This window comes from Trachemys scripta, chromosome 1 (assembly GCF_013100865.1).
Source record: "Trachemys scripta elegans isolate TJP31775 chromosome 1, CAS_Tse_1.0, whole genome shotgun sequence".
Lineage (NCBI taxonomy): Eukaryota > Metazoa > Chordata > Testudines > Emydidae > Trachemys > Trachemys scripta.
In genome coordinates this window covers 185330132-185357663 of record NC_048298.1, presented here as the reverse complement: position 1 = coordinate 185357663, position 27532 = coordinate 185330132, and the positions used below count along the sequence as shown (strand labels likewise).

Genomic DNA, 27532 nt, shown 5'->3' with positions numbered 1-27532 from the left:
TGTGTATTCTTTCTGAATTAGTTCTCTAAAAGATAAAAATTTATCCTATCCCTATAATAAAAACAAAAATTAGGGCAATGAATTTTGTCACCCACATAACAAATTATGTTTTATACATAATATACTCATTGCAATCCATTTTTGCTGAGGAAAAATTTGACATTTTGCAGAAATATAATACAGTATGTTCAGATAACTTTGCAGCACTTGAAAGATTTGTTTCTATTAAAGTAAGAGCAAACTATATGCCCAATATTATTTTTCTTAGCCCATGCAGCAACTATCCTCTTTTTATGTACACAGCAACATAGCCTAGCTACTGACCATTTCTGAACTGACTATTAATTAAGTTATATGGTCTAGCAGATTCATGGAGGCGAGTTTAATATTTAGCCCCGTTTCCTGGAAAGTCTTTCCATTGACTTCAGTGATTTTGGGTTAGGCTCAATGTGACTTGCTATAAGAACTAGGGGCAGATCCTTAAAGGGTGTAAACTGTCATAGCTCCATTGCCCCACTGTAAGCCTATGATGAAGTATGGCCCATAAGTAATTTCTCACATTTAAAACATATTGAAATTGTTTGCTACTATTTTATTAAAGTGGTACCTATCAAGAAAAACTTCATAATTTTAGTGTCATGTATAAATCAAATATAAAATATTATTCTACTCACTATTAGTCAGATTTTAAGCCAACCACTGAAACAAAATACAAAGATTTTCATACTAAAATCAGTTAAATCTCAAAGTTTTCTTGGAAAGGAAAAGTTTCCTTTGAAAACTATGCTGTGCTGTTCATAATTCTGATTAACTTTAATAATATTCAATAAAATAAAAATAAAGAATTATATATTTAATACTTACTTTACAAGAAGCACCATATTATAGTGCAATATAATTAGTGCCACAGGTTATAAATAAGTCATTAAAAATGAGTGGCTAAAAATTGCATCCCACTTCAGGACTCATTTATAATAATGTTTCTCAGAGTTGAAAAATAAATATAATTGACGAAATTCTCTTTAGACATTTTAAATCTGGAATTTTATCAAGTGCTTGCTACTGCATTCTCAATATAAAGTCGTATTTAATTGTCTGTTTGGGTATTTGTTTTCAGCCTGAATCAGGTATAAAGACTGAACTTGATCCCTTTTCAAAAGCTGAAACTTTTTCTGCAATAGAAATCTCTTCTTGGGAGTCCTGAAGCTGCTCCTTTCTGTTGCTTGTCTCATCGCTACAGTTTTCAGATTCTTCTGAAATAACAGTTAACTTGTCAAAGGAGTGATCCTCTTCTGGTAAGCGTGGCGAAAGAAATTGTGAACTGTAGGAAGGCTTGCTCAAAAACTGGAAGGAAAGAGGGGAAATAAGAATCAAACTCTGCTTGTTCCTCTTTTCCAGCATCAGCATCAGTTCGTTTTCTCAGCAGTCTTTAAAGACCTTGCACTGGTGACTCACTGTCTTAGGCCTCATCTACACTAGAAAAGGTCTAGCTATGCTGGCAAACCCTCCTAGACACAGCTTATACTGGTAAAAGAGTGCTTTCATCTATATGGCTTATACCAGTTCCCCGAATGAAATATGCTATACCAGCAAAAGGACTTTTTTGCAAGTATAACTGCATCTATGCTAGAGCTTTTGCTGGTATAACTTTGGTGGTTGGGGATAGAGGCAAATAATCGCACCCCTGACCATAAGAGCTATGCCACCAAAAATTTTAAGTGTAGACCACTTTAAAGTGTATCTGTTAATTTTTACTCGCTATTCAACATGCATTGGACAACCTCTCCTCCAATGTGACCTAATCAGATTCTCTTTAATCTTGCTATTGATACACAACAATGCTCATTCAAGAAGCAATGGGTACTCCAATGCACTGAAAGAATTCTCTCTGGATTAACACCACAGTAACAAAATATAGAAATGATTATTACCACTTTTAATATATCCTCGTAAAAAATTCTGACTGAATCTATTTCAAAGCGAATCACATTGATTCTGAATTATTACTCACATGAGGGTTAAATGCAGTGCAGAGCCATACCAACATTTTTCCTTTAAGTAATTTTTTAACATTTGTGAGAACTGTACGATGATAACAAAAGAAAAATGTTGTCTGTCCTATTAACCTCTCTGGAGTTTCCAGCACAAATTTATTTGACTTTTAAATCATGGGCATAATTGAGGGCTAAGATGGGGGTGCTGCCCCCCAAAACTGTAAGCCTCAGGCAGGCGTGGAATCCCCCCGCCCTGTCCCAGGCGTGGCCCATTGGCCTGACTGGAGCTACCCCCCCGCATATAGGCCTATATTTTAAATTAATATAATCTAGGCAACTACTATTTTGCTGATCTCTCAAACTGTTGCTCAAACAGTTTGCAAAAACAAATACCATCTACAGAAATGTGGTTGATTAGAATAAAATAATTAAGACAAATAGAACTATTTACTGTGTGTATTAGGCTATTGTGACAGAATGTACCTGTGTTCATACCCTACACACTATTGTAATGATCTTTGTGCAAACTATGCCTTGTGAGGTATAATTTAAAAACTCATAGTTTGCTGATCAAAAATATCACAGCAAAATGCATGTAGCAACATTATATGTGAAGTTATAAACATAAGATGAGAGATCATGACTAAAATGTATGTTTTCCAGAGAAGTCTGAGGAGTGGCCAAACGAGTTCCTCAGAGACAAAGGGCAAGTAGACGCCTCAGTCAGGTGTAAACAAAGCTGATGGATCATTACTTGCTAAGTGGCCATTCTTTGGCAGGAAAGGGGACAGGAGCAAAAAAAATCTACATCTTAGCAAAGAAACAACATGGAGTTCCCTTTCTCGCAGACTACCTGTCTCCTTACTCCCAGCTGGAAATTCTTCTCAAAGGGGGGATAGGACTATAAAAAGAAGGGGCAGATACCCCAAATGGCCCCCTTCCTCTCTCTCTTTCTGACCATCGATTCACTGCACCAGGGGGGACAAAGGAAGCAGCCATTGAACTGAAGAAGGGTCCTGACCTAAGAGGTTTGCTCAAGAGGATTACTGAAAGCATGTGATGAGAAAACCTTGCTTTGAATTTAAGAGTTAAGTTAGGCACCAGTTGCATTTTATCTTTATTTTTCTTGTAACCATTTCTGACTTTCATGCCTCATTGCTTGTACTCACTTAAAATCTCTCTTTGTAGTTAACAAACGTGTTTTGTTTTATCTAATCCAGTGTGTTTAAATTGAAGTGTCTGGGGAACTCCATTTCGGGTAACAAGATGTGTGCATATCATTTCTAGTAATAAAATGATGGACTTTCTATAAACTTGCATTGTCCAGGAGAGGGCTGGGCAGTACAGGACATACATTTCTGAGCGAGAATCTAATACTGGGGGTGTTTTGGGATACCCTTCAGTATAGCCAAGGCTGGTAAGAGCCAAGGTGTGTCTGGCTGACTGCAGCACACACACACAGACACAGCTGGGAGTGACTTTCATGCTGGCGGCTGTTTGTGAGCAGTCCAGGCTAGAGGCTACAGCCGCAAAGCACTATAAAGGGCACCCCAGGTTAGAGAGCAGGGGTCCTTAGTCTGTCTTGTATCCTGGGTATGTCACAGCTATGTGTACACTTAAACCACTGGAGAGGCACAGTTGCAGCTATGCTGCTGTAGTGCTTCAGTGTAGACACTCACTAGTGACAGGAGGCGTTCTCTCATTGCTGTACTTAATCCACTTCCCTGAGAGGTGGTAGCGCTGTCTATGCTGGGGGTTAGGTTGGTCTCACTGTGTCGCTCATGGGGTTGGATTTTTCACACCCCTGAGTGAGGTAGCTGGGTCGACCTAACTTTTTAACGTAGACTTGCCCTAAGTATAGACATAGCCTAAACAATAGAAGTCTGAAGAGAGACTCAAACAATAGACCTTAGAGGTGTGAATTGCCCCGTTCAGCTCAGGGAGGTGTTAAATTAGAAGTCCAGTAAAGATGATTTAAATGTCAACATTTGGGGGGGAGGGATAGCTCAGTGGTTTGAGCATTGGCCTGCTAAACCCAGGGTTGTGAGTTCAATCCTTGAGGGGGCCACTTGGGGATCTGGGGCAAAATCAGTACTTGGTCCTGCTAGTGAAGGCAGGGGGCTGGACTCGATGACCTTTCAAGGTCCCTTCCAGTTCTAGGAGATGGGATATCTCCATTAATTTAAAAAAAAAAATTACTTTCTCAAGTAAAGGAGAGGGAGGGAGGATCACAGATCTATACAATTTAGTGTGAGTGATGTCTCATCTTGACGCCACAAGTGGGTGGGATTTGGGAGATATAACAATTCCCCTCCACACACACCCCAATCAAGAGGGAGCAATTCACATGGGCAGAGTTTATTTGGGTGTGATGCTTAGTAGAGTACCACCTCCTTCCCCCGCGCAATCTGACCCGTCTGCTACTCTCCCTTAATACTTAAGAATTTCAGAGATATCTGACACCTTCATATAAACAACAGAGCAGTGAATGTTACTCATTTTTGTCAGGGAACATGACCAGCTTTCTGTTGAGTAGAGAGCAGTTTGAATGAGTTACACGGTATGAGAATCTGCATGAAAAAAATGGAGGTTACACAGAATATTATGGAAATTAAGCAAATCATCTTACGTTATTGCTGCACTGTTCTTATGTCCTTCATTTTGGCTTATTTAACCCTCAACTGGAGTTCTAAAATGAAACATTGGAGGTAGTTCTCAATGGTTTCCCTCCCCCAACCCCCAAAGTAAAATAAAATAATAATTACATGACCCCTCCCAAACTCTGAGTTTTAGGATGCATATTGTTATATTTTCCTACAAACATCTAGCACAATCAAAATTTTAAGGGTCTTCTCTTCACAAAATACATATCTAACCTCCTTTAACTTTAAGGGGCATTGTGTGTATACTGAGGGAAGAAAAGATCACCTAAAATGGAAGTATGTATTTCTTCTAAATATTCACAGATTTCTTACACATACTTGCACTGAACATGGGTATTTTCAGCTCACAAAGGGACAAGGCCCTCCTCCACGCTGGGACACATATTCCACGTTAACTTGTTTTTAAAAATGAAGTGACCAGGGAGCAGATGAGGCAAAACGTGATTACAAACTTCTTAGAAACATAAAGCACTACTTAAACATATGTTTCCTCCCTTCATTCTGGACACTCTAAATCAGTGGTTTTCAACCTGTGGTCTGTGGACCTCTGGGATTCTGCAGACTATGGCTAAGGAGACTGCAAAAGGTGACTACAAAAATAAAGTTTCAGATCGCAGAAAAGGCATTCTGTTTTTCTGATCAATTGAAATTAGCTGAATAACCCCACCTTCAGTCAAAACCCAGAAGTGCTGTCGTTATCACCGAAGCCCAGATTAGCACCCTTTCTCACGCTGTGTCAAATGCTGTGCCAAGCATGTGCAACATTTATAGCTGAATTCTGTACAGTCAGTTTTCAGTCTAAGACTTCTATGGTAGGGGTCTACAGACCACAGGTTGAATTTCCAAAGGGGTCTGCACCTTAATTCGAAAATTTTTAGGGGTCTGCAAACGTTTTAACAAATAGGGAGGAACTCGTTGAGAATTTGAAAGTAGAAGGCAGCCTGGGTGAAAGTGATCATGAAATCATAGAGTTTACAATTCTAAGGAAGGGTAGAAGGGAGAACAGCAAAATAGAGACAATGGATTTCAGGAAGGCAGATTTTGGTAAGCTCAGAGAGCTGATAGGTAAGGTCCCATGGGAATCAAGACTGAGGGGAAAAACAACTGAGGAGAGTTGGCAGTTTTTCAAAGGGACACTATTAAGGGCCCAAAAGCAAGCTATTCCGCTGGTTAGGAAAGATAGAAAATGTGGCAAAAGACCACCTTGGCTTAACCACGAGATCTTGCATGATCTAAAAAATAAAAAGGAGTCATATAAAAAATGGAAACTAGGACAGATTACAAAGGATGAATATAGGCAAACAACACAGGAATGCAGGGGCAAGATTAGAAAGGCAAAGGCACAAAATGAGCTCAAACTAGCTACAGGAATAAAGGGAAACAAGAAGACTTTTTATCAATACATTAGAAGCAAGAGGAAGACCAAAGACAGGGTAGGCCCACTGCTTAGTGAAGAGGGAGAAAAAGTATCAGGAAACTTGGAAATGGCAGAGATGCTTAATGACTTCTTTGTTTCGGTCTTCACCGAGAAGTCTGAAGGAATGCCTAACATAGTGAATGCTAATGGGAAGGGGGTAGGTTTAGCAGATAAAATAAAAAAAGAACAAGTTAAAAATCACTTAGAAAAGTTAGATGCCTGCAAGTCACCAGGGCCTGATGAAATGCATCCTAGAATACTCAAGGAGCTAATAGAGGAGGTATCTGAGCCTCTAGCTATTATCTTTGGAAAATCATGGGAGACGGGAGAGATCCCAGAAGCCTGGAAAAGGGTAAATATAGTGCCCATCTATAAAAAGGGAAATAAAAATAACCCAGGAAATTACAGACCAGTTAGTTTAACTTCTGTGCCAGGGAAGATAATGGAGCAAGTAATTAAGGAAATCATCTGCAAACACTTGGAAGGTGGTAAGGTGATAGGGAACAGCCAGCATGGATTTCTGAAGAACAAATCATGTCAAACCAATCTGATAGCTTTCTTTGATAGGATAACGAGCCTGTGGATAAGGGTGAAGCTGTGGATGTGGTATACCTATACTTTAGTAAGGCATTTGATACGGTCTCGCATGATATTCTTATCGATAAACTAGGCAAATACAATTTAGATGGGGCTACTATAAGGTGGGTGCATAACTGGCTGGATAACCATACTCAGAGAGTTGTTATTAATGGTTCCCAATCCTGCTGGAAAGGCATAACGAGTGGGGTACCGCAGGGGTCTGTTTTGGGACCGGATCTGTTCAATATCTTCATCAACGACTTAGATATTGGCATAGAAAGTACGCTTATTAAGTTTGCGGATGATACCAAACTGGGAGGGATTGCAACTGCTTTGGAGGACAGGGTCATAATTCAAAATGATCTGGACAAATTGGAGAAATGGTCTGAGGTAAACAGGATGAAGTTTAACAAAGACAAATGCAAAGTGCTCCACTTAGGAAGAAAAAATCAGTTTCACACATACAGAATGGGAAGAGACTGTCTAGGAAGGAGTACGGCAGAAAGGGATCTAGGGGTTATAGTGGACCACAAGCTAAATATGAGTCAGTGTGATGCTGTTGCAAAAAAAGCAAACATGATTCTGGGATGTATTAACAGGTGTGTTGTGAGCAAGACACAAGAAGTCATTCTTCTGCTCTACTCTGCTCTGGTTAGGCCTCAGCTGGAGTATTGTGTCCAGTTCTGGGCACCGCATTTTAAAAAAGATGTGGAGAAATTGGACCAAAAAAAAAAAAACCCTACAAAAGATGAGCCTGGGAGCTTAAATTCATAACTTTGCTAGACACTAAAAATCAGGGACTGAGTAGAGATGGGATTTATGGTTTATTAAAATAATATATAACCCACTAACAACCCCTCCAACTGCCCTTCCTCCCTTCTTTCTTTCCCTCATCACTGCAGGCAGGTTAACGGGCCACCTCACCTTGAACAGTCCCTTGAAATATGTGTCTTACGCTAGACAATCTGTTCCACCTTGTATTTAGCTCTGACACAGAGTATATTCCCCAGACCCGAAGAAAACCTTTGTGAAGCTCGAAAGCTTATCTCTCTCACCAACAGAAATTGGTCCAATAAAAGATACTGCCTCACCCACCGTGTCTCAGTGATATGGCTGAGCTGTTGAATGCTTCCTTTACAGTATTCTGTTACAACATACCAGATGGGCAAGATTTCATCATTTACTAAAGAGTAACACCACTCTTACTCATGCTGAGCAGTGCCACAGAAATCAACAGAAACAGACGATGGAGTAAGGTACTCGGTTATGTCTATGCTAACGTAGTATATGCTGGCATAGCCCCCTAGATGCAGCATATACTGACAAAAGGAGTTCTACCAGTATAAGAAAACCACATCCCCAAACAAGGTTAGTTATGCTGTTAGAAGCCCTGTTCAGTCAGCACAGTTGCATTTACATGGGGGGAGGATTGTCAGCATAGCTATGTCACTATGGGATGTGGTTTTGTCATACCCCTGACCTACTTAGCTATGTCAGTATAAATTTAAAGTGTAGCCCAGTCCCTATGCAGTGTGGGAGAAAGTTGTGGAATGAAGCCAACTGAATGCTGAATTGGCTCAAGTCACATTACGTCACTATTTACACTCACTTAAACTACTGCTCAGTTTGGTCCAAAGTCTTTGGCAGCAGATTAATGAACTTTTGCAGTTGATTAAGGGTTTGAAATGACAGTCAACCACACAAGCAGTTTATGACAAGTGAACTAAAGTAACCAAAGGTGACATAGCTTAAACAGATCATACCATATAGCTGCTAAGACTCATATCTATTATTTTGCAACATATATACTACACCTGGGTTCTTTTAGCCTGTGTGCCTAATAACCACCATTACCCCATACATTCACTTCAGGCAAAACCCATGTAACACTAACACAGCTAGTTAACTATCCAGGTGCATGTGTAAGAATGAGGAACTGCTGTCAGAAGGTTCACATGCAATAGTTGCAAGCGTTTCAGGAGTCTTTGACAGACAAGAGGCTCTCCTGGAAGGCTTACTTAATTATTTTATGTAGAATCAGGGCCGGCTCCAGGTTTTTTGCCGCCCCAAGCAGCGCAAAAAAAAAAAAAAAAAAAAAAAAAAAAGCCGTGATCACGATCTGCAGCTCTACCGCCGCCGCTTCAGTCTTCAGCGGCAATTCGGCGGCAGTTCCTTCCCTCCGAGAAGGGAGTGAGGGACCCGCTGCTGAATTGCTGCCGAAGAGCCGGATGGGCCGCCCCTCACTGTTAGCCGCCCGAAGCACCTGCTTGCTGGGCTGGTGCCTGGAGCCGGCCCTGTGTAGAATACAAATAGACAAACCTCCTTCAGATGTTGTGGAAAAGAATAAGTCGGGCAGAAGACATATCTGGCCTGTCGATATATATATGAAAAGATGAAGAAACAGGCAGGAACTGATACTAGAACAACCAACATTGATCCTACAAGAACAGTGAGAATTATCCACACTGGAGTTACACCTGCAAGAGACAAGACGAGAAATTCTTCTTTATTAACCTGATTCTTCTTTATAATTATTTTGAATATACAATTTTCAGAATTTAATTCTCGTAAGTGAATAAAAAAAAATTTCCTCCACTTTTTCGTATTAGCAACTATTTTGGTGAATGAACAAATACATATTTTTGTTCCCAAAAGGAAGAATATCTCAACTTTGTTTTTACTTCAACCACTCATGACATTCTCACTAGATAAGTTTGACCTATGGCCATGATATGTAAACATTTACAGAAAGAAAAAAATTCTAGGTAAATGGGGGAAGAGGGAAAGCAAGGTAACAACATGTAAAGTCCCAGTATACTTATTCCTGGATGCTTCAAACCAGAGCACTGAATTCTGTTTCTCGCTAAAGGAAACGTGAAATAATGGTAACAAAAATGACAACTAATTTGGAGGTGGGGGTAGTCCAAAATTCCTTAACTTCCAAAATATTGTGTCTTCTAAAGCCTGGTTTCATGCACGGGATTGTCACAGCATGTGATACGAATAAAGATTGATGGAGGTATCACTTTAAAGCTGTCTATGATTGTTAAGCAGCTGCTTACTAATTAGTCTGGGACTGCACTTTTCCTTTTAAATGGAAACACAAAGCTCTCTTCTAAGAGGAGGCCACCTGACTGATGGATAGCTATTGAGGTGGAGTGGTTGGAAATTGGAGTGTTCAGCCAGTTTCCACTGTCAGGTTAGTGCTATAAAAAATGAAAGACTGGAATACTGATTACGCATTGCAGATGTTACATTGGAGAATTTTTTATGATTGGCACTTACTGGTATAGTTGCATAAAAATAAAATATTTAAACAAAGAAATTAGTTGTTTATATTGAGAGTTCATAATAATGGTAGCTTTGGATTGCACCAGGAGAAAAACACCTTGGGTAAAATCTTAGTCCCATTGGAGACAATGGCAAAACTTCCATTGACTTCAGTGGGACCAGGATTTCACTCCTTTGGAAGATGTACCTTGACTAATAAATTACATGCTTTTTGTAACCATGAAGAAAACTGATTATCTGGCATGCTTGCCTAGTTAAAGATTTTAAACATGAGAACAGAAAAAGAAAGCATGACTGAGCTCTATCCATTTAAAAAAAATATTTCAACAATGTAATTCTGTTACAAAATGTAAACAGAATCAGACTTTGCAATGCAGGGCCAAATTCTACTCTCCACTAGGCCAGTGGAAGCCAAAGGGTTCACAAACAAACGTAAATTGGCTTATGGGTAGATGACGTTTACGCCTGTGCAGAAGGGCCAGCACAAGGCCTATGCACCACTTAAACTGCACTTAAATCTTGCTTTGAAGGGCTTTAGGGATGGACGTGCCTCATATGGTTCTCTGCATGGGAGTACATTTAATCTGTTGTGTATCTTATTATTTGTAGTTATAAGAGACTGAATTAAAGCTCTCCTTTTTTCTGGCATGAAAGTTTCAATTTTTTTTGCAAATTAGAGATACACTTGGATATCACAATGAACAATATGGAAGTACCAAAACATTTCTGAAGGTTTACATGCATGCTTTTGTTTCTTTTACGTCAATCAATGAGTGTCTTACAATGTTTATAATATACTGGTGCATTAGCTATTACCATTATCAGTTGTCCTATCACAGAACTCTTCACTCAGTTTTCCTGTTTTGTTCCATTCAGGAATAACTGCTTGAACTTGAAGGCAATATATTGTCCAAGGGTCCAAATCAGATAATATTTCTGAGTTATATTTAGTATCTGTGGTTATAACCTACATCAAAGAAGAATACAGAACATTCAAAAGCAAATTCAAGTTCCAATAAATTAACAAATTACAGCACTAGTTTCTAGTTAGAACTCCATTTAGTAGTCTTTGCATTTGTAGCTGCACTATGGATTGGATTTACACAATATCTAGTTCCTGAAAAAGTGAAAGTTTAAAATATCAGCTGTTAAAACGGTTTTGTAGTTTTCTGTATTACTTACTTGACAAGAATCAAAGAAAAGTTTCCTTTTAAGAATTACTTAAAAAGGACACTACAAATATTAAAATTAATCATCTGTCTTCAAATTGCTTTTTCTATTTTAGAACATCCTATTGATGGTGAAAATAATCACCTTCCAAAACAAGAGCTGTAACAGTGTTGAAATCCTAGCTCCTAAGCTGGTTGACCCAACAACAGGAAGTGGGCTCTAAGTTTCTTGTGATCAGACTCCTTCCACTATGTCATAAAATAATTTTTCAAGAGACACACTGTAACAGAAAGAGGGACTCTAAAGCTATTATATAAATGTGCACAGAATTCTAAGTAGCAGTATTTTAAAAAAATCATGCAACTAACAAAACCAAACAAGTATTCATGCAACACGCTCTGTTTAGGGTTACATATGAAGACCACTCATACTTTAGCTAATGTAGAATGTGGCACACTGCCTACTTAAAACAGCTGATCAATGTAAGTACTTTGTGTATGATTGTTCACAGCACAGACTTTTTATCTTCTTCTGGGTATGTTTAATGGTATTGGTCTTAAGAGTATAAATCCTTATATGGTTAAGGACAGGACCGGCTCCAGGCACCAGCTGAGGAAGCTGGTGCTTGGGGCAGCAGATTGTTTGAGGCGGCATTCTGCCCAATCCTAGGGCAGCACGGCCGTTTTTTTTTGTGTGTTCCGCTCCGGTTGCCCTGTAGGGGGCAGCGGCGCGGAGAACCAGAGCGCCCTGCAGGGCAGTCCTCTTCCTTCCCTCCCCGCCGACCGGAGTGGAGCCCTCGTGGCAGGAGGCGGCGCAGCAGAAGGGGCTGCGTGGCAGCGCCCCTGCTGTAGCCCTGGCCGCCCCCTTCTCTCTCTCTCCCGCCCGCTCCCTCCCCCATCCCCCAGCCGGTCCCCCTGCACTCGCACTCCAGCCACGCCGCAGTTTTTTTTTTTTGCTTGGAGCGTCCAAAAAGCCAGAGCCGGCCCTGGTTAAGGAGGTGATACCAAAAGAGATTGCCTCTCTCTCTATGCAACGTCACACTGGGTGACATCAGCTAAAAGTGCTGTTACTTCTAGATGTGGCTTTCAGTAAATGAGGACACATTTTTTTTGTAGGTGGGTCTTAGGAGACTTGGCTGCTGTGAGGGAATAAATATACTTGAACAAACTATCCAAGTACTAAATTAAAAAAAAAAGATCTAATGAAATCTCATTGTCCGGCACTTCTTGGAAGCCTCTTTAATCACTGAGGGAATCTCCCAGTTTTGCACTCGAGTACTGGAATCCGAGTATCCTTAGTGAAATCTCTTTTTGGGTAACTCGCTTCCTTTGGCAGTTTGCCGAAGGCTGCTTGACCAGGTATGGACTCACTGACTTTCTCTACAGAATTCAGAGTAGCAGCCGTGTTAGTCTGTAAGTTAGTCTGTAAGTGGGCTGTAGTCCACGAAAGCTTATGCTCTAATAAATTTGTTAGTCTCTAAGGTGCCACAAGTACTCCTGTTCTTCTCTCTACAGAATAACACTCTCTTTTCCCCCTCTTCCTCCATTACTCGTGAGCTGGGGCTAATAAGGTGTTAGGGATGAGAAGATTCCTTTATTTCTGGAACTGCATATTAAGTACTAGACTGGGAATTGTGAAGGATACCTAATATGAATCAGAATAATAGGGGCACCAAAGTCTTCATGTATAAAAATTTCCTGTGTTGTACAGAGATCTAGTATATTCCCATTGATATTGATAGAAATTTCTGTCTTTCTTGGATCAAAAGCAACATTCTATGACACTATAATTAACCTATTATTTACAACATTTTTTCCATGCATACAGTGTGGTGGAGTCTTTGGGGCTGTGGAACATGCCCACCTCTGGGACAGAATGTCTCTCTGGCTTAGCGGAGGGTGACCATAATGGAAGTGAAAGAGTAAACAGATTATGTCTGATAACAGGGAAGATGGTAGCAGGAGAGAGACTGACCCTATGGCAGCAGCCATGTTAAGCATCCAAAATCCAGTCTTTTTTCAAGCCAGTATTGTACAATAGATCATTCTAGCAAAACTGCTTGAATCACATATGATTTGGTTGCGGAGCAGCTATTCATCATATCCCTAGATATTACCTATGTAGACACTTCTAAGTTGCATTTGTTTTTTTGTGCAGTGTGCATGGGTACTGTTGTGAGGAGTGTGCAGTATATACCACTGAAAAAATAAAAACATTGATGCACAAAGGGAATAAACCCTCGTAAGTTAATAACTATTTCTAACTATGGAAGGATAATTTATGCCGATTTAGTAGGTGGTTACTCATTCCCTCTGCCAGTTTGCTACTGAATGCAGGTTGTGACAATAATAAGTTGCTGATATCACTAACTTTCAGAGATCTTGGTTTTGCTTCAGCAATGTTATGTCTCAGAACATTATCAATATCATATTATACCTAGAAATGCCTGTTCAAAGCTGCAGCTGTAAAGCAGAATTACACAATAGTCAGTTGAGCAAAAGTTACCTCTTCACTATTGCCTTTCTTCCAGTATAGCACCCTGTAAACCCAAGAGCCATAATATTTATTTAAAGGCCACACATGCGACTCTTGTACAGCGACAGGGCCTGTGAAATCTACATGCAAAGATCCAGATTCAGATTTCACTTTTACATCAGGTGGTCCAATGATTGCTAAATGAGAGGAGAAAAAAAAAATCACAAAAATACAATCTCTCACTGTGTTCTCAGAGTGATATTTTTATATCGCATACAGCACTACACCTAATCACTATCATCATCTTATTTACTTGAAGAAAACTCTTTCATCTCAAAGAATCGAGGATAAATAAACTCTTCATTCACAGATGTGTCATAAAGTGAATTTGTCTTTACACTTAAATAGACTATCTTCCATTGCTGTATACACTATAATAGTAGCTGTGTTGGTCCCAACCACAGAAGTTGGTCCAAGAAAAGATATTATCTCACCCACTTGTCTCATTTAAATAGAAGACACTTTTGCTGTCTGTGCCTCCTCCACTCACTAAGCCACTCAGTTCTGTCCCACCAGCTGCTTTCACTAGTGGAAGAAGTAAGAATACTAAGGAACCCACTCCCAGGGCATCTTATTGCCTGCATTTCCCCACTGAGCTGCAGCTCAGTGACGTCGGACTTCGCTGAGGAAACTTTCCGGTGAAGTGTTTTTATTGCTCTCTGCACTGCAACTCATTTGAGGAACTGCAACTCTTGAATTGCTTCTGAATTTATTATTCTTTTTTTACATCAAAGGATATATTTTTATATTTTGAAACTGGCTCCTTTTACTGTATTTTTGTTCCACTAAATAACTTAGTTTAGTGAGTACTTTAGTCCTCAGTTAGGTTGTGTCTACAATGAACTCTTTCATAAACTCTCCCAGTGTTCCACCTATACCACTGGATGGGTGCTTCTCATTTAAACCTGTAATCAGGTTGTAAAAATGCCAATGGTCAGTTTACACTAGCACTCCAACCATTGCTACCAGTAGTGAAGTTACACCAGGGCTAGAGCATCAGTGGGAGATTTTAAGAAATAGCTCAATGTAGACAAGGCTTTGCATTTTTCCAGAAATTCAAACTAGTTATAAAAACAGTTCTGGCTGTGGCAGCCTTGGTTACACGGTAGTTCCAACTGGTTTAAAGTTATGGAAAAATTTCCCCATTGGTGACTCTGATGTTTCTAGGCTGCACCTACACATTAGGTAATTTCCCAACAACTACAACTCTGTTGGTGGTAATGCTGGTGGAAACTAAGATACAAATATGATACACCTGGCTAGGTGCTCTGAGCAGGATTAAACAATACTGTGGTAAAAATGACACAGTGATTAAGAGTCCTATCTACATTGCAGATTTCACCAGTGCTGCCAGGTCTTCTCCCTCAATTCGTTTTATACATAGACTCTTTAGTCCAATTATAAATTGGCTTTTGAAGGTCAGTGTTGCTTAGAAGTTAACTCTTTCCTTGAAATGTGAATCAAAATCCTGTTTTCAATGCAATTCTTTATAAAACTCTGACCTGTTAATGGATTTGTTCTCTGATATGGGGGTTCATGCTAAGTACTACTGTTTCTTTTGGCTTTACCCTAACTCTCATAGTATTTGTTAAATACTTCAGTTTTCTATGTTGTAATACAGCTTTTCTGTTCAGCCAGTTTTAATTCTCTCCAAGCTAAGCTTTTGAAAAAAGACAAATCCCAAAAACGTGCTCTCATTTTCCAAATTTCTTTTTCTTCCTTAAGTATTATATTTGCACTAATGTATGCAACTAATCTTCCCCTTGTAACCATTTTCAGATTTCCAATAGAGTAACTGGTAATATGTCTTTTGTCCTACTGTGAGGGATTTTTCTCAATGAATACTTTAAACTCATCAGTGCTTTGAAGTCTTTTTTAAAAAGTCCTTCAAGAGTTAGTGCATGGATATGGGAGTGAGTTTACAGAGAGATGTCCAAGTGAAGAGATCAAAGAGCAATGGCCACAACATCTTATGAATTTGGAATTTAATATGGAAAAATTATGTCATAAACACTGTCCTGATATAAACAACAATTGCATTGAGAAAATGAGACTGGAAACTTAAACTCTGAAAACCGAGGACTAGAAAGGTTAAGCTTTAAGTAAATCCAAGCCAAGCCAGAGAAGAAGAGAAAACTAAGAATTGTTTCTAGAGGTAGAGAAACCAAAGAGGCCTCTTGCATAGCTTCCCATTGACATCTGTGCAATGGAGAAATGGAGAGGGAGGTGCAGGGCCACATAGGGACAGGAGGGTGGCTGGGTGGGGGAACAGAGACACATGGTGACAGGGAGAGGGGTGCAGGGACACATAGGGATGGGAGGAGTGGGTGTCCAAGTGGGGGTGGAGGGACACATGGACAGGGGGTACGATGACACATGGGGGTGCAGGGAAACTTGGGGACAGGGGCAGATGTGCCTGACTGAATGGGAGAGGCTAGGGATCAGCCAGAGTCTGCATGGGGGGAAGCTCCCTAACAATCCCTCCCCGCCCCCCCCCCCCCCAAATCTGTTCCATACTTTTCCCACCCATACCCAACAGCCCTCCAAGTTCACACCCAGGCTCCTTCCCAGCAATTACTTCCCTCTCCCTCAGCTCCTCCATTACCTCTGACTCCCCCAAGCCTTTGCACTGCTACTGAGGGGTGCAGGAAATACATTTCTGTATTGTAGTTTAAATGAATTATTACTCAGAGTTCTGTATTAATATGCCTAGTAAGGAATCTATTTGCCAAAAAACATTTCCTGAATCTTTTTTGTTGTCTATATTGTTACAGACATACTTGCTAACACGTATTTTGAAATAAATGACCAAAAATAATTGAATTCTGTTATTTTGACAAACAAAATATGCAGAATTTGAAAATATTGTAAGCAGAATGTTTAATTTTTTGGTGCAGATTTCCCCCAGGAGTATTTCTGAGAGCAACTCTCCTCTTCCCAAAAGGTATACCAAATAGGACTTGGATATTTCATACTTTACTTAAAATAATTTGTAAATTTAAAACAATCTGTATTTTAATATCACTACTTATTCAGATTAATTGCAATTTTATTTAATTAACAGTTCGCTATTAGTGAGCAAAAGTTTCCCGTGTAGGGGAAGCCTTACTGTCATCGATTGGCTTAAAGATGATGTTCACCCAGTCTGACTTTTCATTTTCTGATTCAGCCCTGACTCGCAAGGTGTAGTTTCCATATACAGGCAGAGAAGAGAAGTCACACTCCGTGATGACAATGTTCACACACACATTCCTGTTAAAAATACTACTGTATGGGAGGCAAAAGAATTGCATCTGAGTCATATATTAGGAACAGAAAACATCCTTCATTTCAGTGAAGCAGGTAAGTGGCGGTACTCACTCACCATGTATTAACATTGCTAATTACCACTCAGGCAAAACTCATTAGCTGAAAAAAAATAAGAACATTCATATATCTAATCACACATACTTGTATATAGGTATTAGACACTCATAACATCTATTAGGATAGTCTATTATTACTTTATGATAAAGGTAGAGATTAAGGTGACCATTCAGCAAAAAGCACACTGTTGCTCTGACTTGGCACCCGCAAATCCTGATTGAGCAGACAGAAAATGCCTGATACCACAGCCAAGTTCAACTATGCCTGAATTTTCAGATTAATTCTCACCTTTCTACAAATGGTCCTTTGGATAGGCCTTACACTATCCTAATCTTTCATTATATGCCCAGGTCTTGAATGGGTACTAGTTAATATGTGGAATGTTACGTCTGTTTTGTACTTAGAGCCCACCTTGGAATAGGAGCTTGCTAGCCTGGCAGTTTGGGGGTCCCACACATCCCTCGTACCTTCCCCCCGCTAACTGACATAGCAGACACACTTACTTTATGTTCTACATCATTTTAGAGGCCCTTTCTCAGCAGGCACCTGACTGTCTGCCATTCCCCCTCCCTAAGGTCCTACTCTTTCTTTGCCAAGAAATGAACCTTTTGACTCATCGGGGTAATTTGATGTCTGGGCTTTGTTCAGCTACTGAAGTAGCCAGGGATCTAATACTAGACTAGGGGAGTCCTCAGCCTTCTTTACAATGCTCCCCACAAAATCCTTCCCCTCCCAGACAAAGACCAATCTGGAGGGAAAAAATGGGAAAAATTCCTGACAAAATGAGGCCTCAGAGTAAGCTGCTGAGAACCTCTGCTTTTGAGCACAGAGGCAGCAGACAGGGGAACATTTTTGCTGCACTTCACTAGCCATGTATGTAGAGGGCCCTGACAAACAGATTGCTCTGGGGAAAAAGTGGAACCTGTTGCCTGCATTAGAAATTGGAAAACGTGGGAGAATGCATTAGTACTAAGCCTGTTGAAGTAGTAGTTTTCTATGACAGAGAATGTAAATGTACGTGTAGCTGACTGATTACAGTTAAGATTACACTGTGTTTCCCACTCCAGATGAATATGTGACAAACTAATGAATATTAAAAACTATAAAGCATGCCCTTTAATGGTATCTAGCTCAGGAGAAGGTCTTATGTGCATAAGCCAAAAGAAAGGGACAGTCCACGTCTGGGAAAAAAAAAGTCACAAGAACACTGTAAGTTTATCTAAGACATCTTGCAAAGGTAAATACACAAAGCTCCCAGACCTACCTTATATACTCGACTGTATAAGTAATATTTTCTTTGTGAAAAGTAGGTGGATCCCACTGTAGAGTGCTTTTCAAGTTAACTGAATTAATTGTTACATTTTTTGGTTCTGGCACTATTCCAAATGCTGAAAAACAAACAAAACCACTGTAATATATGTTCTTCCAATGACTAAAGTAACAAATAACCCTTTTTGAAAACTGGAAAAGAGACCAGAAGTATTGCTGGAATATACACATACTGTACTGCTAACTAGTAGTTTCCGTGACTACTGAGTTATGATCATCATTTTGATTCTTTACAGATGAGTCAGAAATTATACCAGCCAAGCCAGCTACAAAGCACGTCTCTTACTGTTGTGCTTCAGAGCCGATTTCATTTTAAGCCACAAGAGAGAAACCAAATAATGTGTATGCTCTTTAAGAAGAAAAAAAAAACTAATTAGTAATGTTATGTGCATATTTTAGATGTAAAGATGCATGAAACTAATGTGTGAGAAGTACACTCCATGCACCTGCACAAGACAGAAACTAAATTTTAACACAGGAACTCCATTTCAAGTACAGAGTTTACTTCCTCAAATGTGACCTCTTCCTGTACCCATAAAATTTCAGTCAGAATGTCCATTAAATTGAAGAGAATGTCACTTATGTACATAATTTGGATCTAGAATTTTTGATTTAAAGAAATTCTGGCATTTCACTTTCCTCCTTGCCAAATAAGCTTGTAAGGTGAAATCCTGGCCTAATTAAAGTCAATGGAAGAAGTCCCATTGACATCAGTGAGAACAGGATTTCATCTATGGCCATCAAGATGTTTCCTGATCTGCTACATATACCTCTACCTCGATATAACGTGACCCGATATAACACGAATTCAGATATAATGCGGTAAAGCAGTGCTCCGGGGGGGGGAGGGCAGGGGCGGGGCTGCGCACTCCAGTGGATCAATGCAAGTTTGACATAACTTTCACCTATAACACGGTAAGATTTTTTGGCTCCTGAGGACAGCGTTCTATCGAGGTAGAGGTGTACTGAGGATATGTTTATGCTATGGAGACTATACTGGCACTGCTATACTGGCGTAGACCCATATTGCAGATGCAGTCCACACCAAGAGAAGGAGTTTTTCTGTCAGTGTAGGAATACCACCTCCTTGGAAGACGTTAGCTGTATTCATGGAAGCAGTCTTCCATTGACGTAGTTGTGTCTATACTGGGGGGTTTGTTAGCTATGTTGGTCAGTGGTGTGGATTTTCACACCCCTGAACAATGTAACTATGCCAACATAACTTTTCAATGTAGACCAAGATGAAACTACTGTAAATGGACCAAGTTCAAAACTCTGTCTCTCTGTCCCAGATTAGCAGTGCTGTAGAGGTGTTATGCTCAACCACTGGAAATAGGAAGGTATGGACTCCCATACACTCTACAACATCCTCTGTGGCCAACTCAAGAGTGCCACTGACTGGCTCCAAATGAAGTCACATCCAGTCCCCTATGGGGCCATCTACACTAGGGCCTTGTTGAACTGGGACATTGGTTACTAATTTTTCAGCAATGGTGCAGCTGCACCAGTGCTTCCAAAGGGCATAAGGTCCAGTATAGACAATTGTTTTTCACCCCATTTCATTTTCAGAGCTCTACATTGCTGAAAAACTGGAAAGGAACGTCCAATTTCCTAGTGCAGAAAATCATCTAAGAAAATAATCAGTTGCAGACAACATGAGGTAACATTGTTTTGGCAAAGCAGCCTTCTGGCTGGCTCAAGCAGCTTCCATTGTATCTCATTTTCTCCAAAGGGGATACACAACTCTCCACACTCACAATTTCAACACAACATAAATAAAAGTGACCTGGAAAGGGAAGTGGATTTGTGCCCCTTTTCATTTCTTTATGATGTATAAAGAAGTGTGTAAGATTTTTGTTTAAAAAAAGTTCTGCTTGGTGCTTTCCCCACCTCTCCTAAAAATCAGATCTGGTCTGTCTGACTGGTGAACTAATTAAAAAACAACATCAAAGGAGGCAAGAGCTTCAGCTTGCTGCAATTCAGAAGAGCAGGGATTTTAGATTATTTGAAGTTTTAATTTTCATCATCTATTTGACTCCACTACCCAATGAGCCCTTTGTTAAAATTTCATCACCCCACACCTTCAACTAAGATGGGAGAGCTCACAATAAGCATCTTCACAAATGTCCTCCAGCAAAACCATAAAAGGAAAAACTTGACAAGCTTGTTATTTGCAATGTGGAAACAAACTGATAACACTTAATTTTATTTGTAAAATAAAATGGTCCTCATAGACTCATAGACTTTAAGGTCAGAAGGGACCATCATGATCATCTAGTCTGACCTCCTGCATGATGCAGGCCACAAAGCCGTCCCACCCTTTCCCTTGACTCAGGGCCGGCTTTAGGAAGTGCGGGGCCCAATTCGAACAGTTTCGACGGGGCCCCGACAGGGATGACTAAAAAAAACACGTTAAAAAAAACACATGGGGCTTGTACTCACCGGGCCGTGCTCCTAGTCTTTGGCGGCAGGTCCTTCACTCGCTCCGGGTCTTCAGCGGCACTGAAGGACCCGCCGCCAAAGACCCGGAGCGAGTGAAGGACCCGCTGCCAAAGACCTGGAGCACTGCCGGGTGAGTAAAAATTAAAAAGGTGCCTCTAGCCAGGGAAGGGATTCTCTGCCACTTGCCCCCCACTTTGGGCGACCCTGCCACTGGGCGCGGGGCCCTCTTAAGCGCGGGGCCCGATTCGGGGGAATTGGTGGAATTGGCCTAAAGCCGGCCCTGCCTTGACTCTGTTGTTGAAGTCCCCAAATCCTGTGGTTTAGAGACTTCAATTAGCAGAGAATCCTCCAGCTAGCGATCCCTGCCCCATGCTGCGGAGGAAGGAGAAAAACTTCCGGGGCCTCTGCCAATCTACCCTGGAGGAAAATTCCTTCCCAACCCCAAATATGGTGATCAGTAGAACCCCGAGCATGTAGGCAAGATTCTCCAGCCAGACCCTCATTAGCCATTATACTACTTACCAGTGATGGCACGGTGTTCCTTCGACTAAAATCATGTTATCCCATTAAACCATTCCCTCCATAAACTTATCTAGCTTAATCTTAAAGCCAGACAGGTCCTTCGCCCCCACCGTTTCCCTCGGAAGGCTGTTCCAATATTTCACCCCTCTGACGGTCAGAAACCTTCGTCTAATTTCAAGCCTAAACTTCCCCACGGCCAATTTATATCCATTCGTTCTCGTGTCCACATTAGTACTGAGCTGGAATAATTCCTTTCCCTCCCTGGTATTTATTCCTCTAATATATTTAAAAAGAGCAATCATATCCCCGCTCAGCCTTCGTTTGATCAGGCTAAACAACCCGAGCTCCTCGAGTCTCCTCTCATACGACAGGTTTTCCATTCCTCTGATCATCCTAGTGGCCCTTCTCTGTACCCGTTCCAGTCTGAGTTCATCTTTTTTAAACATGGGAGACCAGAACTGCACACAGTACTCCAAATGAGGTCTCACCAGTGCCTTGTACAACGGAAGCAGCACCTCCTTATCCCTACTAGATATACCTCGCCTAATGCATCCCAAGACCGCATTGGCTTTTTTTACCGCCACGTCACATTGTCGACTCATAGTCATCCTGCGGTCTACCAGGACCCCAAGGTCTTTCTCCTCCTCCATTACTTCTAACGGATGCGTCCCCAGCTTGTAACTAAAATTGTTGTTAGTCATCCCTAAATGCATCACCTTACACTTTTCACTATTAAATTTCATCCTATTTCTGTTACTTCAATTCACAAGGTCATTCAAGTCTCCCTGCAGAATATCCCGATCCTCCTCCGAATTGGCAATACCTCCCAGCTTTGTGTCATCCGCAAACTTTATCAGCCCACTTCTACATTTGGTTCCGAGGTCAGTAATAAATAGATTAAATAAAATGGGTCCCAAACTATCCCCAAAGTTTCTGGCTCCGATCCATTTAAAAAGAAATTCCTTTTCAGATCACTTTTAAGACTTTATACGATAGTCTTTTGCTATAAGCGCAGGGCCAGAATTTCAGCTGTTGTAAATTGTGGTAGATCTATCTAGCCATAGTATAAATATTGTTTAAAAATATTTATTGTTCAAATTTCATTTAAAATATAAATATCAGCTTCAGTACTTTCTCCTCACTGCTATTTTCTTCAGTTGCTGCATGGAATCTTGGGTGTTTCAGTTATACAGACATATTCCCCCTACACAAATCATATGGTCTTTGGCTGATTGATGCACTTAGATCTGTAGGGGTGGGCAAACAGCCTTTGAGCCAAGTCCAGCCCATCAGACCTTTAAATATGGCCCTTGAGCTCCTGCTAGGGAGCGGGGTCAGGAGTTTGTCTCACTCTGTGCGTGAGGTGGCTTCGCACAGCTCCCAGAAGCAGTGGCATGTCCCCCCCTCCCCCCGGCTCCTATGTGTAGAGGCAGCCAGAGGGCTCCGCACGCTGCCCCCACTCCAAGCGCTGGCACTGCAGCCAATGGGAGCTTCAGGTGTGGTGCCTGCGGATGGGGCAGCACACAGAGCCGCCTGGCCACGCCTCCACATAGGAGATAGAGGGGAGACGTGCCGCTGCTTCCGGGAGCTGCTTAAGGTAAGCAGCGCCCAGAGTCTGCACCCCTGACCTCCTCCCGTGCCCCAACCCCTGCCCTGATCCCACTCCCACCCTTCAAACCCCTCTGTCCCAGCTTGGAACACCCTCCTGCACCCCAAACCCCTCATCCCCAGCCCCACCCCAGAGCCCACCCCCCCAGCCAGACCCCTCCCTCCCTCCCCAACCCCCTGCCCGGAGCCCCCTCCTGCACTCCTAACCCCTCAACCCCAGCCTGGAGTCCCTTCCCCCTCCCCCGCACCCTTAACCCCTCACTTCTGGCCTCACCCTGGAACCCGCACCCCCAGCCCAGAGCCCCTCCCACACCCCAACCCACTGTCCCCTCCCATATTCTAAACCCCTCTGCTCCAAACCCAGCCCCCTCCTACACTCCAAACCCCTCATCCCTCGCACCACTCCAGAGCCCACACCTCCAGCCGGAGCCCTCACCCCCTCCCACAACCGAACCCCCAATTTCATGAGCATTCATGGCCCGCCATACAATTTCCATACCCAGATGTGGCCCTCAGGCCAAAAAGTTTGCCCACCCCTGATCTGGAGGGTCAAATTCTCCTTGTTTATAGTCTTTTGATTTCAATAGAATTATACCCATGCAACTGAGAGGAAAATCTGACTCTTAATATTTAATTAATACCAAAGATTAGCCGAAGACCATTCTCTTTCCCTAATCATACATCTTGTAAACAAGATATTAGAGTGCAGCAATATTTAAACTCTAGAGTAAATGTACACTAGATTGATATTTTGAAAATGAGAAGGTTCTGAATTGGCCAAGTGGCCCCAGCACAAGGGTTTTAAAGATAGGGATTTCTCAGATCTGGGCCTTTGGGAAGTCCTGAGAATCAAGCAATTCAGCCGAGTACTGGGGAGGTCAGGAATGAAAACAACTTTACACTTAATTGCAAGAATCAGTCAACTCCTGATCCCGCTGCAATAGCGGATGCATACAACATAGGCATGATTTTTTTTTTCTGAGCATTGCCTGCTTTTTTCAATTGGTAGCACTGAGCAGAGGGCCGGGGGTATGGTAGGAGTAAGCAAGGCATGATAAGTAATTCTTCCACTCTATTGAGTGCTGATAAGGCCTCAGCTGGAGTAATGGGTCCAGTTCTGGGCGCCACATTTCAGGAAAGAGGACAAATCGGAGAAAGTCCAGAGGAGAGCAACAAAAATGATTAAAAGTCTAGAAAACATGACCTATGAAGAAACATTGAAAAAAACTGGGTTTAGTCTGGAAAAGAGAAGACTGAGGGGGGACCTGATAACAGTTTTCAAGTACATAAAAGGTTGTTACAAAGAGAAGGCAGGCCAGGGGCCCATGGCCCCATCACTTTTAAAAGTGGGAGGCTATACCCTCCCCCTTTTTACTGGCCATAAGGACGAACATGGGGGCGAGGGGAAGAGAGGTGGATAGGAGCGAGTAGAGGGCAGGTTCTTAGGAGGATGAGGTGGTGTGGGGATGGAGCCATGGTTCGGGCACTGGTGGCCCCCTACTTTTAGGGAGCTTCCGCCACTCCTGGGAGGAGAGTGAAAAACTGTTCTTCTTACCCTCTGAGGGCAGGAGAAGCAGCAATGGGCTTAAATTGCAGGAAGGGCAGTTTAAATTGGACATTAGGAAAAACTTCCTGTCAGGGTGGTTAAGCCATGGAATAAATTGCCTAGGGAGGTTGTGGAATCATTAGAGCAGGTTAGACAAACACCTGTCAGGAATGGTCTAGTTCAGGGGTCGGCAACCTATGGCACGGGTGCCAAAGACGGCATGCGAGCCGATTTTTAATGGCACACCGCAGCCGATGCTGAGTGGGGCCGCTGGCTGGGACCCCGGCAGGCAGCAGCGTGCCATTAAAAACCCTGCCCGGCCCAGCCCGTTCTTCTCCACCCCCCGCCTACCGCTCTCTCTGGCGGGAGCGGGGGACAGAAGCAAGCTTGGTCCTGCTGGCTGCTGCTGTAGGGCAGGCTCCGCTGGCAGCCAAGCTTCCCCCTACCCCGCCTCTTCCCCCAGCATGCTGCGTCGAGCCCCGCCTCCTCTCCCTCCCCGCCACTGATGGCCCTTGCGAGGGAGGGGAGAAAAGGAGCCCCAGCGCCCTCACTGCTCAGACCGGGAAGGAGGCGGAGAAGAGGCAGGAGCGGGGTCTTAGGGAAGGAGGGTGGAATCAGGGTGTATCCCTCCAGCCCCCTGCCGTGAGCCGCTCAGGGCAGGGGGGTGGAAGCACCCCCTGATCCCAGCCCACCCCCCAGCCCTCTGCCCTGACCCCTGCACCCCCCCCACCTCCCCCCCCCCCCCCCCCCCATCCCCATGCCCTGACTCTTGCACCCCCCCCACATCCCCACCATCCACCCTGAGCACCAAACAGGAGCTCCTGTATCCCCCACACACATTCCCACCTGTACCCCTCGCACCAAATGGGAGCTGCCCAGGTAAGCGCGCCATACCCAAATTTCCTGCCCCAACCCTCAGCCCCCTCCCTCATTCTAGCTCCTGGCCAGACCCTACACCCCAACCCCCAGCCTGCTCCTTCACCCCCAGCTCTGTGCTCAGTGCACCTCCACCCTCAGCTCAGTGCAGAGAGAGAGAAAGAGAATGGGCCAGAACCAGGGAGAAGGTAGGTACCCACTCTATGTGGGCAGGGCCGGGACCCCAGACCGACAGCTGGGACCCTGGCTGGCAGGAGCCAGCGGACAGAACTCCAGACCGGCAGCGGGCCACCGATCTGGGATCCCGGCCCCGCTCAGCCCGCTGCCAGTCTGGGGTCCTGGCCGCCGGCCCCTTGCCAGCCGGGGTCCTGGCCACAAGCCCCGCTCAGCCCGCTGCCGGCATAGCGGAACGGAACCCCAGGCCAGCAGGGGGCTGAGCAGGCCGGCAGTGTAAGATCAGCATTTTAATTTAATTTTAAATGAAGCTTCTTAAACATTTTGAAAACCTTGTTTATTTTACATACAACAGTAGTTTAGTTATAGAATATAGACTTTTAGAGAGAGACCTTCTAAAAAACGTTAAAATGTATTACCAGCACGCGAAACCTTAAATTAGAGTGACTAAATGAAGACTCAGCACACTACTTCTGAAAGGCTGCCGACCCCTGGTCTAGTTATTACTTAGCCTCTAGTGCAGGGGACTGGACTAGGTGACCTGTTGAGGTCCCTTCCAGTCCTACACTTCTATGGTTCTATAATCAGTCCCCTTGGAGAACTACCCAACCAACCTCTCTCAACTCCCACAGTGCCAGGAGGCAAATTCTGAACATCTGTCACTGCCCTGTGCCATGGATGTGTTTCAGCACAATGTCCTTTGTTGGGAGCTATGGGGCAGGGAAGAAAACATGCCTGCCTCAAGTGGTTTCTCTGCTTGGTGTCCCCGTCTGGTTTGCTTCGTTTGACCCTTTGACCTCACTCCTGTCCCTGTTCTTTTATTAGTTGTCCCCCATAATTTTTTGGTCTCCAGGTCCTGTGGACCCCGCCCACTTCCTGGATCCCAATAGGTCAAGTGGTTTGAGCCTGCAACCAGGCCAGAAAGCCAGGCTTGGCCTAGGGCTGTGGAGAGGGGAAAGCCTGAGATGGTGTTGGCCAAACATCCAAATTTAAGGGCAAAATCCTGGCGCCCTTGAAGTCGATGGGAGTTTTGTCATCCAGGTGGGGGGAAAGAGGGGAGGGGGGCAGGATTGCACCAAGTTCTCCCCGGGATCTAAAACGACCTAATTATCTTCCCTCAAACCCCTCCTCCCAACTCTCTTTGTGGGGCTACCTACAGACCAGGTGACAAGGGTTTGGTTGCTGGCACACAGCCCCGCCTGGGAGCCAAGCCCCTTCCAGCCTGTCCTGGGGCTCTGCAGCCCGCCTTCCCCTTGGCCCCACTCTGGGGCTAGAAGCTCTCTGGGGGAGGACCCGGCTTTGCGTGCGCCACGGCTAGTTCCTCAACCGAGCCACTGGGGGCTCCCTTGGGAAAGGGGCGCTGGCGGGGAAAGTGTCGGAGCCCCGCTGTGGTACATATGGCCTCGGACCCGTGGGGAAGTAGCCAAGCGACCCCCGCCGCCTCCCTACCGCCACCCGGCAGGAGCGGCCGCACCACTCACCCGAGTGACTCGACCAGAGAAGGCAGCCGGCCACCAGCGCCAGGAAACGCCGGGCCATGGCCAGGGCCTCGGGGTCCCTCTGGCTGTCCGCGGGGTGCGGCAGGAGCGCCCGCCTGGCTACTGCCCAGCGGAGGCCCCAGCCCGGCACCTGGTTCCGCCTCCGCACTGGGCGAGCCCTCTGCGACCGTCCCCAGCCCGGCCCTCCTCTCCTTCCTGCAGGTGAACTCCGTCCCCTGCGCGGCGCGCCAGGAGGAAACGCGCCGCCCGCTGCGCTCGCAAACGCCCCCGCAGCGCCCAGCCCGGCCCGCAGTAGTCGGGCCCTGCGCGTTGCAGAGCAGAAGCAGCGGGGCTCAATGGGGCAAGGCGAAAGCTCCGCGGGGCGGAGGCTTTTGATGGCAGCTCCCTGTATCCCGCTGGGGCCGGAGGAGGACAAACCAATGCCTCGCCATCTCCGGGCGGACTGAGCGCCCAGGTCCCGGGAGGGAGAAACCCAGCGCCGAGATCATTCGAGTCCCCTGACGGGGTGTAAATCGATCTTT

General features: G+C 43.7%; 1 protein-coding gene across 2 annotated transcripts; it reads right to left on the bottom strand.

Annotated features, from left to right (window-relative positions):
- IL10RB (interleukin 10 receptor subunit beta) lies at positions 1-27532 on the bottom strand. 2 transcript variants are annotated; one of them, XM_034751944.1, is made up of 7 exons: positions 26994-27532; positions 18280-18403; positions 16759-16913; positions 13620-13786; positions 10761-10911; positions 8973-9130; positions 1-1344 (listed from the first exon to the last, which is right to left on the bottom strand). In XM_034751944.1, the coding sequence occupies exons 1-7, from the start codon at positions 27049-27051 to the stop codon at positions 1114-1116; spliced, it is 1044 nt and encodes a 347-aa protein (XP_034607835.1). In that variant the 5' UTR covers positions 27052-27532; the 3' UTR covers positions 1-1113. The 2 variants fall into 2 exon arrangements, with proteins under 2 accessions (XP_034607835.1, XP_034607825.1); XM_034751934.1 differs by having other exon boundaries at positions 2-1344; positions 16759-16916; positions 26994-27531.

Excerpts from the sequence above, each read along its gene's own strand:
- IL10RB (XM_034751934.1), bottom strand. The coding sequence starts at position 27,051 with ATGGCCCGGCGTTTCCTGGCGCTGGTGGCCGGCTGCCTTCTCTGGTCG. Across the intron at positions 16,917-18,279 it reads TATACAGTCGAGTATATAAG|TAGTATTTTTAACAGGAATG; the intron begins GTAGGTCTGGGA and ends CCTCCCATACAG. Across the intron at positions 9,131-10,760 it reads TGATAGGACAACTGATAATG|GTGTAACTCCAGTGTGGATA; the intron begins GTAATAGCTAAT and ends TGTCTCTTGCAG.